The sequence below is a fragment of the Schistocerca americana genome, chromosome 1 (assembly GCF_021461395.2).
Source record: "Schistocerca americana isolate TAMUIC-IGC-003095 chromosome 1, iqSchAmer2.1, whole genome shotgun sequence".
In the NCBI taxonomy this organism is placed as follows: domain Eukaryota; kingdom Metazoa; phylum Arthropoda; class Insecta; order Orthoptera; family Acrididae; genus Schistocerca; species Schistocerca americana.
In genome coordinates, this window is record NC_060119.1 from 859964754 (window position 1) to 859982710 (window position 17957).

Genomic DNA, 17957 nt, shown 5'->3' on the forward strand with positions numbered 1-17957 from the left:
TTCATCCATTTACTCATTCAAATACCATGTTCCATAAATTCCATTATGAAGGAGATGTGTGATGATTCAAATTACATATTAACCAGCAAATGCAGACACTGCAAGCTACTTCTGTAAAGTATTCTAAAAACAAATTATGAGTGGTGCTAATCTCTATTCTGAATAACTGCTCTCCAATTCCAATGGATTCTCAAAATATTAAACATACTATGGTATTAAATTTGGCTTCCCAAATTTTCAGCAGGAAAGATATTAATCAGACAGTTACATCCACCAAAACAGTTGTATCTTGCTTTTCAGTGACCTACACATCCACTGCATACACAGCATTTAAAGGTTTTTCTTGAGGTAAGATACCATAGAACATGATAATAATCATAAATGCATAAATAACTATCATGACACCATGGAAACATCCTACATTCTACAGTAAAATGTCCTCTCACATTTTTATTTCCCAAACATTCAAATTATTTTCCACAGATCCCTTTACAGGCTGTTCATTTGTCCAAATGCTGTATCTATTTCATATGTTTACCCAACAGTTTTATTTTTTCATCTAGTGTATACCACCCAGTTTTACCACCAATATTCCCCTGCACTGTACACACACTTATCACTCTCTGATGCCATTCACATTTCGCTGCCTTCCCCTGTAGCTACATCCCATCCCAAGTGGATCACTGCTCCACCTACCTTTGTCAGTTTGGAAAAGTATACCCATCCCTAGCTATAACACATTCTCACCTTCTACTCCTTAAATTCCACCTAACCATTTAAATTCACCCCATTCCCATGACATAACTAAAATTCCCCTTTCTGGATACCAACCCTCCTTTTTCAATGACATTCAAATCTTCATATTTTGTCAATTCCTATCCTTCACTAATATAACGTTTGAGAAACAAATCCCCTCAGTACAGGCATTACTGAACCTATTCTGTTCACTCTACAAGATACTGTCAATGTGAATCCCAACTACATACATCCTATCTTCCAAACTGAAATCCTTGCCCTCCTACACCTGGAAAAGTACTCCATACACCATTTCTCTGGCATGCAGATCTTTTTCATCTGTAACATCCCCCAAAATCCCTCCCCTCCTTGCACTATCCCACACCACCCAGGACTCAAACTCAATCAAGATGCTGAGTACCAAAAACCTCAGTGCTACAGAAGTTTCAGTCCTATCCAAGGGTCCCTTCTTCAGCCACAACACTCAAAATGTTCACTGACCTAATCAAAGATCTACACTCATTTCTCGTTCCCTACAGTGGAAACACTTTTTTTCCACCAACCCCTCCAACCAAAGCCAGGCAAAATTCATCATTGAGCCTCGCCTCTCTCACTTCATACTCACATCGCACCATGACCCTCTCTCACACCTACTTAATGTAACTCTAGTTACCTTTAAGGAATTCTTTACTTCTATCTTGGCCTGACTCACCTTTTCTACATCCCCTCCAAGAAACAAACCTCTCAGGGGAGGAAAAAACAGCCATCCACAAATTCGAGATACGTAATCACCATCCCTGTAGACAATGGCTCCACCACTGTTGTGATGAATGGCAGTGGTTACCAGAGAGAAGGCATCCACCAATTGTCTGACTCCTCCATCTACAAGCCATAGTGATTCAATTTGAGAAGTCTAGCATAACCTCCAATCTCTACTCAAATCCTTAGACCCGTCTCAAAATATCTCGCCCAAATCCATCTCCCTCCTCACCACAACTACCCCCTCATTTCTACCTTCTACATGCTTCCTTAAATCTAAAAAAAAAAAAAACTTAACAAACCTGGCCTCCCCATTCTCATTGATTACTGTGCTCTCAACAAAATAATATCAGCTCTTGTTAACCAACACCTCCCAACAATCCATTATCAAAGACACAAACCATTTCCTTCACCAACTTACAACCATCCCTCAACTATTACTACCTGGATAACTACTTGACACTGTTGATACCATCTTCGTATCACCCTGCCTATGGTCTTGTCACTATTGAATATGACTTCTTCCAACATCTTATTGACTCCAAATCCATCATCTCATTCTTTAAACACCGAACACGCTAATTATCCTCCCAACCTTGAACAAAAACAAAGCTCCCATGCCTTACTTTCCAGTCTCCCACCACCTCCCAAAGTCCCACAGTTTGGCCACAGAGGAGCATTCCCTTCATAACTTAGAACCACACAGGAGTGGAGCAACTGAATTAAATTTCTCCACCATGGTTTTGATTACCTCTCATTGTGCCCTGAAATGAGAAATGTCCTGCCCACTATCCTTTCCACCCCTCCCACAGTGGTATTCCATCGCCTGCTGAACCTACACAATATACTCATCCATCCTTATACAATCTGTGCTACCAATCCCTTATCTCATGGCTCATACCCCTGGAATAGACCTAGATGCCTGTCTGTCCACATGAATGGCCACCGAAAACTGTGGCCAGGAAACAAGTGGACCATCCTGTTGCTGAACATGCTGCCAAACATGATAGCCTTCATTTCAATGACTGCTTCACAGTCTATGCCATATAGATCCTTCCCACCAAAACCAGCTTTTCTGAATTCCACAGCTGGGAACTTTCTCTGCAAAACATCTTACTTTCCCATAACCCTCCTGGCCTCAACCTTCGTTAGTCACTGTCCTCACCCATCCAGCCCCTTCCCTGTTCCCATTCCACCACTCACAGCTGTCATTCCACCACCACACCCAGTATTTTTTTATTTCTCTCCTTTTTCACTAACCCCCCCCCTCCCTCTCCCACCTCTCCCCCACCCGCCGTTTATCCTGCAGCACTTCACTGTCTGCTACCCCCACCATAGTATCCCTCCTCCTCCCTGCCCCAGCCTGCTCCTTATCCCAAGCAGTCGCCACTCCCATGATGCACTGGTGCTGCTGTTTGCAGTGTGGTTTCAGTTGCCTGACACTGCAGTCATGTGTGTGTGTGTGTGTGTGTGTGTGTGTGTGTGTGTGTGTGTGTGTGTGTGTGTGTGTGTGTCTATTGTTGACGAAGGCCTTAATGGCCAAAAGCTTTAATTGTGAGAGTCTTTTCGTTGTGCTTAGCTGTGAGGATGGGTCGTGAGTCATGCTTGGGTAGCCCAGTTGGTAGAGCACTTGCCCGTGAAATGCAAAGGTCTCGAGTTCGAGTCTCGGTCCAGCACACAGTTTTAATCTTCCAGGAAGTTTCATATCAACACACACTCCATTGCAGAGTGAAAAGTTCATTCTGGGAACTTTCCTTCTCATAATATTGTAACACACTACAGCCTTACATGTAACTACTACTCCTCTGAGGGGAGGAGAGAGGAGAGTCTGTAACTGAAATGTTCACCAACGAACAAACAAAAAGAGTACTGACTTCTCCAAAATGAGTTGTGGAAATATGTGAACAGTATTCTGAAATGTTTAAAAAATGCTGCAAAGCCTTCATAACAGTTTAGACAGTACTGCTAATGACAACAGTTGTGAACATGTTAGGTCAATGAACACAGAGATTGAGAGTGAAAACACATGTCTTTCAGCAGTAAACAATAATTTCATGATGCAAAGCCTCAATAGCAATTTAGAAAGTATTAATAATGACAACAGTTGTGAATATGTTAGGTCAATGAAGTTAGTGCAACACAAATAGCGTGAAAACTTATGTCATTCAGCATTAAACAGTCATGCAATTAAGGCAGAAATGAGTGCAGAGAAATCCGAAATACATACTGAACACAGTAGTCCTACATACAATCATGTGCTTAAAAATACAATGTTCAATACACGGAGTGCATAGAAGACAACTATCTTCAGGTACAGTAAACTTTACAAACAAACATTTGTAGATAAGCACAAATTTCAATTTGCAAATTTCCAGATTTAATGTAAGGATGTACTCTGATAGCCATGGACATGGCCTTGCTGGAATCATACATGATGGTCTTCATGTAAATTCTTCTTCCATTGTGAAACATGGGGTATCTTTGGTAGAAATCACAAGAAACATTAATGCTGAAAATCTCTCCAGTTTGTTACAATATACAGCAATTTGTGGGCACTAATGATGTTTACAACAATGAATTATTCAAAGACACTAACAATTTTAAAGAAATTCTGAACTATAGTAGGAGAACACCAGTAAGTGTTGTTGAGATTCTCAGAGACACAACCTCATAGATACTTCTATTGTGAATGAGTAAATCATTAAGGCCAATACAGTCTGAAAAGTTTTGCAAAGCATTCCAGAAGTCACATTTCTTATCTGTAGATTCCCTTGAGAGAGAACACTTTAAACAACATGGTCTACATATAAATATTAAGGGAAAGACACTACAATACCACAAAATCTGAGACATCATACTTCATCAGACAGATGCAAGGAGAGATTCACCACTGGACAGTACTCTTCAGAAGCAACAGGACAGCTGAAGTAATAAGAACCACCTGCATGTCAAGCAAAAGAAGAGTGTCACCACCAAAATTGAAATGAGCAGTGCGACAGTTACCAAGGACAATAAATCACTAGTAATTTTTTACCAGAATGTTCAGGATATAATTAGTAAGACTGCTAAATTAGAAGTACTTTTGCTCGAACAACTGAAAGATGTTTCAGTTTTATGCGCGAGTGAACAATGATTGAAGGAAAACCAAGCTTGTATTGCTAGTATCACAGGATTTTAAGTGGTTAGTAGCTTCTGTAGAGAGACTTTTATAGGTGGAGGAACATGCACATATGTTAAGCAAGGAACTGAACATAAAAGAATTAATATCAGTAACATAAATAACACTGAAAAAGTGTTCAAATACTGTGTTTGCAAACTTAAAGAATCCAAGATAATCGTTTTATGCACATACTGTTCCCCATTAGGCAACTTAATGAAGTTCTCGGACAGTGTAGTAGGACTCATTAGTGAATTAAGGAATTTTAAGGAAAACATTCTGTAGTTGGAGATTTCAATGTAAACTTTAAAAAATCCTGCCAAAACATGTCTAAACCGAATAGTTTGTTATACTCACGCAATTTATCACCAACTGTCTATGAATACACCAGTCTTTGACAGACCTCTAAAACTACAATTGATCAAATTTTTTTGACTTGCAAACACTTAATAATAATGTAGAAATGATTGACACTGGATTCTAATATCATGAAGCAATAAAAGTTAGTGTAAATAATGTACACAGCACAAATTCTAGGACATCTACAGAAGATGTATAAATGAGGACAACATTAGAATTTTTAATACTTTGTAAAAAAGTTCAAACTGGAGTTTGGATATATGTGACAATGCATATATGAAGTTTGAGTCATTTTTAGCTAGTTACACACATAACTAAGACATGACATTCCCTCTTAAGAAAATTAAAGTAAAAACCAGAACTAATCCTTGATAACACAGGGGATAAGAAAATCTTCAGAGCAACTTAGAAAGTTAAATACATCAGCTAGATAAAATCCTTAGAAATTTAATTTAATCAGCTAGGCAAAATCCAGTTCTCAAACAGTATGTAAACTGTTACAGGAAAATATAAGAAAGTCATTAGAACAGAAAAAAATAAGCAATGATTCATACACCAACAAAAACAAGGGTAACTAAAAAATGAAACAGTTTAGAAGGTGATAAACACAAACTTAGGCACAAGCGAAGACAAAAGCATCAGCATTGTTATTAAAAGTGAGGGCAAAACTACAAATGATCCTTTACATATTGCCAGTGTATTCATTAGTCAATATACAAGTATAGTACAAAATCTTATAAAAAATGAAAGTCATATAAAGGCTAATCATAACATTTCTGTAAATCCCAAAACTATGTTTTTGTATCCCACAACAGTACAAAAGATAGAGAATGCAATCAGAAAACTAAAAAAAAAAAAGTTCTATGGTACAGATGTCATTCCAGATAGCATAATTAAACAAAGCAAATATATTGCTCCTCTGCTTGTTGATATAATTAATGCTTCTTTCAACACTTGTACTTTCCCTAGAGAACTTATGCTATCAGCATTAAACCATTATATAAATATAGTGATCCTTATTATGTAAAAAACTACAGAACTTTATCAATGTCGTGTTGTTGCTCAAAAACATTTGATAGAATAATGTACAAAAGACTCTCTCTCTCTCTCTCTCTTTTCTTTACTTAAAAATAAATAAATAAATAAAAAGTGAAATATTTTCCAATGAACAAAATGGTTTTAGAAAAAAATAGATCTACTGAAATTGTCATATATAATTTCCTAAAATTTCCTAAAGCTTATTCAAAATTCCATTGATCAAACTGAAGTAAACTGTGGATTGTTTTTAGATATATCTAAGGCATTTGATGTTACTGATCATAAAATATAGATTGACAAACTATACACTATACTGCTATTGAGTCCACAGCACTGCTCATTAAGGAGTTTAAATCATACTCATCTGATAGATACCAGAAAGTAGAAATGGTTCATGAAGCTAAATCCTACTTTTCTGGATACGAGAAAGTTACTCAAGTTACTCATGCAGTACACCAAATATCAATGTTTGGACCCCTCTTGCTCTTGATATTCATAGATGACATGCCTAGTTATGTAACACAAGTTGATGCTGTACTGTTTGCTGATGATAGTAGTCTTTTAGTTAAAGCTCAGAATGTGACTGACTTACACAAAAAAGAAAAAAAATAGAAATAACAACTGAAGAAACAGCTAAATGGTTTAGAGATAACAGAGAAGAAACGTTATGGATCAATTTCAGGCATACATCAAATAAACCCTAATATAATAGTGAAGTAAGGTGAACAGAAAAATTCCAATACTAATTTTTTAGGAATTTGATTAGATGAGCTATCCGAAATGGGATAAGCATATAGATTGGCTCAGTAAAACATTAAGTAAATGCCGTTACATATTTGGATGGCTCAAAAATTCCTGCAGTGAAGAAACAGTAATGCATGCGTATCATGCATTCATGCACAGTCATTCATGTACAACATCCATTCCTGTATTCGCTCTGTTCAGTGCTGAAATAAATGTTAATTCTTACTCTAAAAGTGTGTTATTACGATTCTACGCCATGTAATAACCACAGTGGTGACCCCAACTTCAATGTTGTGCGTTTGGAAATTATTTTGTGCTTATTTTTATCATTAACAAACTTTGTGTGCTGGTCCACATTGTCTTCAGAACAATGGATCTACCAGTGTTGTTTTGTGCTAGTGCCATGCACCCTTTTAACTGTGCTTGCGTTTACGCAAGTGTTCCTAATGTACAATTGGCTAAAAGTGAACAATTACCTGGCCCCTGCCATGGCAGTGGCCACTTAACTGTTACCAGCCCAGCATGGCCACTGTCAGATGCTACAATGCAGCAATGCCTGCTGCTCAGACAGGGCACACTGCTTAGTGACATTGTGAATGATAATCGTGTGAAGGACATTGTGTTTCACCCTCCAGTTAAGCAGTCACCTTCCGGTTGGTTTGATGTGCAGATGCAGTTTGAGAACTATACTTCAAACGCTCATGCACATGGGGTTGCACATTCTTATATGCCTGATGCCAGTGCACTCCCTCCTCTCCCCCCCCCCCCCTACCCCCCGCACACTGTCTCGGTGACACCGGTAGTCTCAGCCGTGCAGGTTTCCGCGATCGTCGCTCCGTGCTGACTCCACAATTGCCTTCCACCCACATCTGTAATGGCACTGGCCATTTCCACTGTGCCCGCTTCCGCATCAGTCCCCTCTTGGCTGCTTCACAATCGCCCTCTACCCTCTGTTGCAACGGTACCGGCCATTACACCCACACCGTGTCCGCCTCCGGGCCTGCAGTTGGAACACATTGTGCTGTCGGTTACACCGGCTCACTCCATATCATGTGCTGCTTGTGGCAGCCCCTCCACACATACCTCGAGCGATCCAGCATTCACCGCTACTGCATTCCCAGCTTTGGGGGGCCCCCCTCCACCACCAACACAGATCTTCGCCTACCAGTGCTACGTCAAAATGTGTTACTCAGCAGATTTCCTAAGCTGCTTGTGTTGCAAAAGGACAACTCCATGACTTGGTTCACACTGGTGGACCATCTACTGGATATCCATTGAATTTTTGATGACAATACATGTTTCGTCTGCCTGGTGAGCCACCTCCATGCCCATCCAGACCTCATCAGTGATCTGCTACTCTCGCTGCCTGCCTCGTCCAAGTATTTAATGGCAAAAACATTACTTATTGAATGCCCTTCTTTCTCTCCGGCAGAGGCTATCCACCACATCATACATGATAAGAATCTCACTGACCGCACACCTTTGCAGCTTTGATGGCACATTTGTGCATTAATTGATGATCAAACACTACCAGATGCAGTGCTTTGGACTTTGTGGTTGGTCAAACTGCTGTCAGACCTGCAACTTCACCTGCATCTCATGTCACCACCCCTCTTGAGGTTCACCTACACATGGCCGATTGGGCATATGCAATCATTTGTCACAGACACTGACTGTCTAAGACGACATCCACATCACCACCAGTTGATAAGCTTGCACTTTTGGTTCTGCGCTCTACTGACAGAGACCAGCACGCTTGCCTCAGCACCTTAGCTATCTGTCAGGAGCTGCCACCTAGTGGCCTAAAGGAGGTACTGCCTGTGGCCCCCCAACAGCCACCAACCTTGCCCGAGCTGCAGCCTGATTGAATTCCTGCCTCAACACAGTCAGCTGCACTGTGCTGGTTCCATGCTACTTGTGGGGAAGCCACCTGAAAATGTCGCACACCTGCACCTTTCCCAACCGAGACCAATGGGCATGCTTAGGCACATTATCCCACCACAATTCTTCGTGGTGCCTACTGTCCGATGCAGCACCACTTGCTCCAGTGGCGCAATGCCACTATGTCACTGACTTGTCAGTGGGCACTCATTTTCTCATCAACACCAGTGCTGACACCAGCATTATCCCGGCCAAGGATAGGCTTTTGACACTGTTCCTCACAAGCGACTTCTAATCAAGCTGCGGGCCTATGGGGTATCGTCTCAGTTGTGCGACTGGATTCGTGATTTCCTGTCAGGAAGGTCGCAGTTCGTAGTAATAGACGGTAAATCATCAAGTAAAACTGAAGTGATATCAGGTGTTCCCGAGGGAAGCATCCTGGGGCCTCTGCTGTTTCTGATCTATATAAATGACCTGGGTGACAATCAGCAGTTCTCTTGGGTTGTTCACAGATGATGCTGTAATTTACCATCTAGTAAGGTCAACCAAAGACCAGTATCAGTTGCAAAGCGATTTAGAAAAGATTGCTGTATGATGTGGCAGGTGGCAGTTGATGCTAAATAACGAAAAGTGTGAGGTGATCCACATGAGTTCCAAAAGAAATCCGTTGGAATTCGATTACTTGATAAATAGTACAATTCTCAAGGCTGTCAATTCAACTAAGTACCTTGGTGTTAAAATTATGAACAACTTCAGTTGGAAAGACCACATAGATAATATTGTGGGGAAGGCAAGCCAAAGGTTGCGTTTCATTGGCAGGACACTTAGAAGATGCAACAAGTCCACTAAAGAGACAGCTTACACTACACTCGTTCGTCCTCTGTTAGAATATTGCTGCGCGGTGTGGGATCCTTACCAGGTGGGATTGACGGAGGACATCGAAAGGGTGCAAAAAAGGGCAGCTCGTTTTGTATTATCATGTAATAGGGGAGAGAGTGTGGCAGATATGATACGTGAGTTGGGATGGAAGTCATTAAAGCAAAGACGTTTTTTGTCGCGGCGAGATCTATTTACGAAACTTCAGTCACCAACTTTCTCTTCCAAATGTGAAAATATTTTGTTGAGCCCAACCTACATAGGTAGGAATGATCATCAAAATAAAATAATAGAAATCAGAGCTCGAACAGAAAGGTTTGGGTGTTTGTTTCTCCCACGCACTGTTCGGGAGTGGAATGGTAGAGAGATAGTATGATTGTGGTTCGATGAACCCTCTGCCAAGCACTTAAATGTGAATTGCAGAGTAGTCATGTAGATGTAGATGAGGACGCAGGCAGCAAGCTTTCTCCTGCTAACCTCGATTTGCTCGCTGCAAATCACTCTCCTATCGCAGTCCTCGGCTCCATCAAAATGTCGCTTCATCTATCACTGAGCGCGACATTTCCTAGGACCTTCCACGTTGCTGATGTGGCTGAGCCTGTGCTTGGGTTAGACTTTCTACACCATTACGAGCTTTTGCCATACCTGCAGTTTGCTACGCTCCGCCAAGCATCTGGTTCTACTGTTCTGCGCTTGAATGAACTCGGCACATCTCCACTCTCCATTTTCTTGGCTACACTTTCCACATGTGCATCTCTGCCCGAAGATATTATGGCACGTCTCTTCGATTTACTGCACGTCCGCAAACCGATCAATGGTCTCCGCACACATAATGCAGAGTTACGTTCCCACATTGCTACCACCTCCGCTGAATTGGCTCACGCATGGAGTACCTTACACAGCCTCTCTGCAGAGCTGCTTCTTTTGACACTGCCTCCCTCTTCTACTGTGTCTTCAGTCTGCTTCACTCCTGTGTCGAGCTGCACATTAACTGCTGCCTGTTCCACGCCAACACAGTTGGACTGGTAGGCCACTCTTGTTCTTGCTTCACAGGACCCTTCGCATCACGTGGCTGCCGCGCCAAGCCTTTCATTGTTGTCTGCCGCTGACACCCCGCCCACTTCACTCCGGCCTGGCACAGACACTCTTCTCACTTCGCGGGATCCCTCGCATTTCATGGCTACCATGCTGCGTCCTTGGTCATCGCCTGCTACCAATGCTCTGTACATGCCATCCTGGCACACCAAGGTCAGTCAACCGCCGCCACTCGTGGCCCACCACCCTCACCCCTCCACGTGTGCCACCCTTCACAGATCTCGGCAATCAGCAATGGCACTGGTCACCGAATCTGCACCATGGATGGCCCACCCGTGCATCATAAAGCCTGACGTCTTAAGCTTTGAAATTGCTACAAGTGAGTACTGTTTCTGTTCTACGAGTAAAGCCTGTGTGGTCCCTCCCCGAAGCCACTCCTTGCCACACCCTGCCGACCTACCTCTGCCGATGTCTCACCCACCACCACTGTGGCTCCCCTTTGCCTTGCCACTGCCTGCACAGCTGTCCGCCACATGAGACCACGACAACGATGCACCTGAGCTGCACATTTTGCGTGCCGGACGCCACCTCCGCCCGCTGCACTGGCACGAATATTTTTTTGTGGGCGTATGTTTGTTAGCTCCACCTCGCCATGCTTCGCACTGCCGGAGGAGGGGAGGGAGGGGGGCAAGGAGCTCTGTGGCATCTCTGATGTGAAGTGATGACACTTCTTTGTTTATGCTCTTTGGTTTTGTCTTGAGTCTTTGTTCGCTCACGCCATGTCCAACATCCATTTCTTTATTCGCTCTGTTCGGTGACAAAATAAATGTTAATTCTTACTCTAAAAGTGTGTTATTATGGTTCTTCACCTTTTTTTTCCCCATCTATTGATCTGAGCTGCTTTTGAAGCAGCTCATAGTAATTTATTTCTTGCTGATACTATTTTAAGGTAGATACAAATAGCAATGGAAACAGATCTTCCAGCTAACAACTAAAGTAAATGGAACTGAAAACTAAAAGAATTAAAAAATTTTACTCACCAAATTTTAGTATGTGAACATTTTTATGGCAGCCTGCAATTTCTTTAAGATCCTGAAAGAGAAAATTTTTAGAGAAACACAGTAATTAATATTTTGAAATTTATTATTTCACTGTCTACTAATATTTATCAAGATAGAAAACATGTTCCTGGACACTATATCAACTAAGCACATAGTAAGCATGCAATTAGTTAACAGTAGGCAGCATTCAGAACAACAGAATATCTTTGGAAGTTCAGGCCATGGCTCCAAGAACCTGTGTCTTTTCATGTGTAACTAAGAGCATATTCTAATGAGAAATGTGCCAACAGATGAAGTATCTCCAAACCACTGCATCACAACAAAGTGCATAAGTGTGCAATAATATTCATACCATTGCATCATAATAAATTGTATAAATGTTGAGTAACTACATAATTCTACCTCCAGAATTATAACTTAAACTGTTGTGAATGATTATTAATTTGGCATTTTGGCTTACTATTAACAGTTAATCAATTACTTTTCAATACAAATGATAGGTACTCCTTCAAATAAAATGTCTGCTCAGCCAAATTTTTTATAGCAATATATATATATTTAAACCCAGACATCATTTACATAGTATGAATTACAAGACCTTTAAAAACTTCTAATATTTATCAGGTCTTTTCACAACAGAAGACAACTGATGCCTCACTGCTGCAACTATACATGAAAGTAAATCATAATTAATTTATTCATTCACAAATCATGCTATTTAAATCTCAACATGAAAGAGAACTTTCAGAGCTGTGGACTAAGTCAAGTTATACATTAAAAATCAGAAGCATCCAATTCAGGTAACTTCCACAGAATCCACTAACAACAAACGATGACTACCATTAATCTACTCACATTAGTAATTATAATAAGCTATTTCTAGATTACTTTATGTGTTATTGGATCAAAAGTATCTGGACATCTATTAGTGGACATTAACATGGTGAATGTTCACTCTGCACCTGTATGACTACTTGAACTCTGCTGGGAACACTTTTAGTGAGGTATCTAGATGTCTGTCACGGAATGGTAGCCCATTCTTCCTCAAGAGCTGAAACCATAGATGGTAGTGATGTTGTATAATGGAGCCTGGAGTGAAGTTGACATTCTACCTCATTCAAAAGGTGTTCCACTGGGTTCATGTTAGGACTCTAGACAACTCTCATGCTGATACATATAATCACCACCGCTGAACAGTTCCTCTATTGTACACAGTATACAATTTTGTAAAATGCGTTCATATCCTTTCATATTTAGCATTTTCTCATGCATAACAAGAGGACCACATCATAACCATGATAAGCATACTGCATTACTGGCACTACGCATGATGGCTGGTAACATTCTTCAGGCATTTGCCAAACACAAACACTTCCATCAGATTTCCACAGAGTACAACATGATTCATCACTCCAAATAACTTGTTTCCAATCCTCCACTGTCCAGTGACATTGCTCTTTACACCACCTCAAGTGTGACATCACTGAAAACAGAAATGTCTAGCCTAAGAGCAGTTGCTCAACCAGTGGTCCCATTTTTTTTTTCCTCCCTATGCACAGACATTGTACTTCCTGGACTGCTGGTGCCACTTTGGAACTCCTTCCACAGATTTCATATGGTTTTTTTACACCTGCTATCCACAATATTTGACAGTACCTGTGTGCTGTGTGTCAGTACATGAAATCTGTCTGGTCTCAGCTTTAGAAGGTTTGAAATGCTTCTCATGGACTTGATCCTATCTATTTACTGTTCTGTGTGAACATTGACATTAAACAGCAATTTACATCCCTAACTACAAAGAAACTGATAAATTATAGGAGTGGCAAATGACATACTTCATTAAATTGTTCTTGACTGTTTAGGGTTTTCCAGTTTCCGGTCTGATACCTTCTACTAATGTGTACAGACTTTTGCATCAGACTAGAAAACTCAATTCTGAACTCTGAAGAGGGATGAGTAAACTGTACACACATTATTTTTACTACTGGTATTGCAATTGTGAAGTTCGAAGTTCATCTTAAATTCACTCTTACTAATAACCAAAAACTTCATAGTTAATGTACTGACACAAGTGTAAAACTGAGCAAAGTGGCACAGTTGTTACCACACTGAACTTGCATTCAGGAGGACAACGGTTCAAACCCACATCTGGCCATCTTGATTTAGGTTTTCCATGATTTCCCTAACTCTCTTCATGCAAATTCTAAGATGGTTCCTTTGAAAGGGCACAGGTGACTTCCTTTCCTAATCCGATGGGACCGATGACTTCGCTGTTTGGTCCTCTCTCCCAAATCAACTGACGGTCCAACAAGAGTAAAACTCCCAAGATCTCTGACACAGCTTCTGCAAGATATTTGGTTATCACCTTCGCATTTTATTTTTAATTTACATATTTTTTAGAATAAATACTTCCTTGACATTAGCAAATTGTCCCAGGAGATCATGCCACAAGACAGTGTTGAGTGAAAGAGTGCTAGCGATCCTATCCACAGGCCATAGAAGTGAGAGAGATTTCTAAATGTAAGACAGGCAGAAATGAGCTTTTTCGTTAACTTATCCATGTTCTAGTTCCACCTAAGTTTCTTTTTCTTACTCAACTGAATGACAAGGTACTCACACATGGAGTTATATTTACACTCATGATCATAAATTAAGAATAATGCACATACGTGGTGAAACGACGCTCTGGTAGCGGTTTGTGGGTTTAAATCACCTCAGGGTATGACCATGCAGTGTATTTTACCTGTGGTCTTTGCACGGTGACGCTGGCAGCAGTCCACATACGCAGAGGTGTGTTGGTACATGTCAGAGTATGGTGCAACGAGGACGTGTGCAGATGTTTTCAGACATGCTAATGGTGACTGTGTGTTGAAAATGGCTCAAAGAACACATATTGATGACGTTATGAAGGGTAGAATACTAGGGTGACTGGAGGCTGGTCAAACACAGCAGGTCGTAGCATGGGTCCTCCGTGTGCCACAAAGTGTGATCTCAAGATTGTGGCAACGATTCTCCAGCACACAGGAAACGTGTCCAGGCACTACAGTATGGGACGTCCACAGTGTACAACACCATAAGAAGACCGATATCTCACCATCAGTGCCCGCAGATGGCTACAAAGTACTGCAGTTAGCCCTGCTCGGGACCTTACTGCAGCCACTGGAACAGTTGTCACCAGACACACGGTCTACAGACGACTGAACAGACATGGTTTATTTGCCCAGAGACCTGCAAGGTGCATTCCACTGACCCCTGGTCACAGGAGAGCCCATAGAGCCTGGTGTCAAGAACACAGTACATGGTCATTGCAACAGTGGTCCCAGGTTATGTTCACGGACGAGTCCAGGTATAGTCTGAACAATGATTCTCTCCGGGTTTTCATCTGGCATGAACCAGGAACCAGAAACCAGATACCAACCCCTTAATGTCCTTGAAAGGGACCTGTATGGAGGTCGTGGTTTGATGGTGTGGGGTGGGATTATGATTGGTGCACGTACACCCCTGCATGTCTTTGACAGAGGAACTGTAACAGGCCAGGTGTATCGGAACGTCATTTTGCACCAGTATGCCCACCTTTTCAGGGGTGCAGTCGGTCCCACCTTCCTCCTGATTGATGATAATGCATGGCTCCACCGAGCTGCCTTCGGGGAGCAGTACCGTGAAACAAAAGATATCAAGTGAATGGAGTGGCCTGCCTGTTCTCCAGACCTAAATTCCATCGGGCACGTCTGGGATGCTCTCGGTCAACGTATCGCTGCATGTCTTCAAACCCCTAGGACACTTCAGGAGTTCCAACAAGCACTGCTACAAGAATGGGAGGCTATACCCCAGCAGCTGCTCGAACACCTGATCCAGAGTATGCCAATCCATTGTGCAGCCTATGTACATGTGCATGGTGATCGTATCCCATATTGATGTCGGGGTACATGTGCAGGAAACAGTAGTATTTTGTAGCACATGTATCACCAATACTGTGGTCTTACAGATCTGTGTCACGTGCTTTTTCTTCCGTTTTAGGGCGCAAAACTGCTACAGTCATTAGCACCCAGTCTGGGAGCGATACTCAAAAAGTGGGGAAACTAAAAACAGAAGGAAAGCTTGGAAAACCACTACAGAATGGGAGGTTGTTTTCCCCAAAAAGAGCTTCAAATGACAGACATCATCTCACTGACACTGATAAACTTGAGGACATGATCAGCTGAGCGCGTGTCATCTGCTAAAATGGAAGATACATCAGGCGACAGCTGTAGATGGGCGCGTAGTGGAGTAAAATAGGGGCAATGAAGTAAAAAGTGTCTCACCATCCAGAGTTGAGAGCAGTGGGGGACAAATCGGGGGAGGATCGCCACTTTTTAAAAGATGTCGATGGCTGAAAAGACAGTGCCCCATCCGGAGTCTAGTTAAAATTACCTCCTCCCAACGATGAGTTCTGGAGGAAGAGGTCCAAGCACAGGGAAGAGCTTTCATGTCCCGCAATTTATTATTGAGAAGTGCCATAAAAGAGCAACACGATGACATAAAACAATCTGTAGATTGACGAAGGGAACCATGCGAACAGCAGGCTGAAGAAGAGAGACTGCAGCCATGGCCGCTATATCAGCCGCCTCGTTTCCACAGATACCAACGTGTCCTGGGATCCAGAGGAATGCCACAGAGACGCTCCCCAAGTGGAGCAAGTGTAGGCAGTCCTGAATCCGGTGGACCAGAGGGTGGACAGGGTAAAGAGCTTGGAGACTGAGGAGAGAGCTGAGCAAATCTGAGCATATAATATACTGTATCCGTTGATGGCAACGGATGTATTGGACAGCCTGGAGAACAGCGTAATGCTGCACAGTAAAAACTGAACACTGGTCGGGAAGCCGAAATCGATTAGAGGTGTCGCCAACAATATAGGCACTCGCAACACCAAATTATGTTTTTGAGCCGTCAGTGTAAATAAATGTGGCATCCTTCATTTGTGTGCATAGAGCAGCAAATGCCCAATGATAAATGACAGAAGGGGTACCATCCTTGGGAAGCTGACAAAGGTCACAGAGCAGGCAGGTCCAGGGGCAGAGCCAAGGTGGTGCTGTACCCCCAGTTGTCAAGAAAGTTTTAGGAAAGTGGAAGGAAAGACAACGTAGCAGTTGACAAAAGCAGACTCCCGGTGGTCTGCATACCCTAAATCCAAAGAGGTGTCGAAAAAAAAGGTCATGGGCCAGATTAGCAGACATGGAAGACAGATGGCTAGCATAATGACTCAGAAGGACAGCTCACCAATTGGAAAGTGGAGGTTCAGCAGTCTCAGCATAAAGGCTTTCCACAGGGCTGGTGTAAAAAGGTCCAGACGCTAAACACAATCCAAGGTGGTGGACAGAGTCGAGATGCCGAAGAATAGACAGCCAAGCAGAGGAGTAAACTATGCTTCCATAGTCCAATTTCGAGCACACTAAAGATCGATAGAGGCGGAGAAGGACCACTCGGTCTGCTCCCCAGGAGGTACCATTCAGAACATGGAGGGTGTTGACGGATCGCAGACAGCGAGCCGAAAGATAGGAAACGTGGAAGGACCCCACAGTTTTCTGTCAAACATAAGTCCCAAGAATTTAGCGACGTCTGCAAACGGAAGGTTGACAGGGCCTAGATGTAGGGAAGGCGGAAGAAACTCCATACGACACCAAAAATTGACACAAATGGTCATATTAGGAGAAAAGTGGAAGCTGGTTTCGATGCTCCAAGAGTGGAGACGATCGAGACATCCTTAAAGACGTTGTTCAAGGAGGGTGGTCCATTGAGAGCTGTAGTAGATTGCAAAATCGTCCACAAAGAGGGAGCCCGAGACATCGAGAAGGAGACAATCCATAATTGGATTTATGGCAATGGCAAACAGTACAACACTTAGCACAGAACCCTGGGATACCCCATTTTCTTGGAAGAAAGTACAGGAGAGAGTAGGGTTCACCTGCACTTTAAATGTATGCTCTGACATAAATTCATGAATAAAAAGGGGCAGCCGACCTCGAAAGCTTGGGGCGTAGGATGTCTGTCTTCCAACAGGTATCGTATGCTCTCTCCAGATCAAAAAATATTGCTACTGTTTGGCGTTTCCTGGGAAAATTGTTCTTGATGTAAGTGGAGAGAGCAACAAGATGGTCAACTGCAGAACGCCGCTTTCAGAAACTGCAATGGGCAGGTGTTAAAAGGCCTCGTGACTCCAGCCACCAGGCTAAACGGCAATTCATCATATGCTCCAAAACCTTACATACAATACTCATGAGAGAAATGGGGTGATAGCTAGAGGGAAGATGTTTGTCCTTTCCATGTTTCGAAAC

The 17957-nt window shown here is 42.3% G+C and overlaps 1 protein-coding gene across 1 annotated transcript in view; it reads right to left on the reverse strand.

Moving 5' to 3' along the window:
- LOC124613719 (C-factor) overlaps positions 1–17957 on the reverse strand; it is a 100322-nt gene that overhangs the window by 63248 nt on the left and 19117 nt on the right. Inside the window, exon 2 of the mRNA XM_047142442.1 lies at positions 11626–11677. Coding sequence (XP_046998398.1) covers positions 11626–11677 — 52 coding nt within the window. The remainder of the gene's footprint in view (positions 1–11625; positions 11678–17957) is intronic.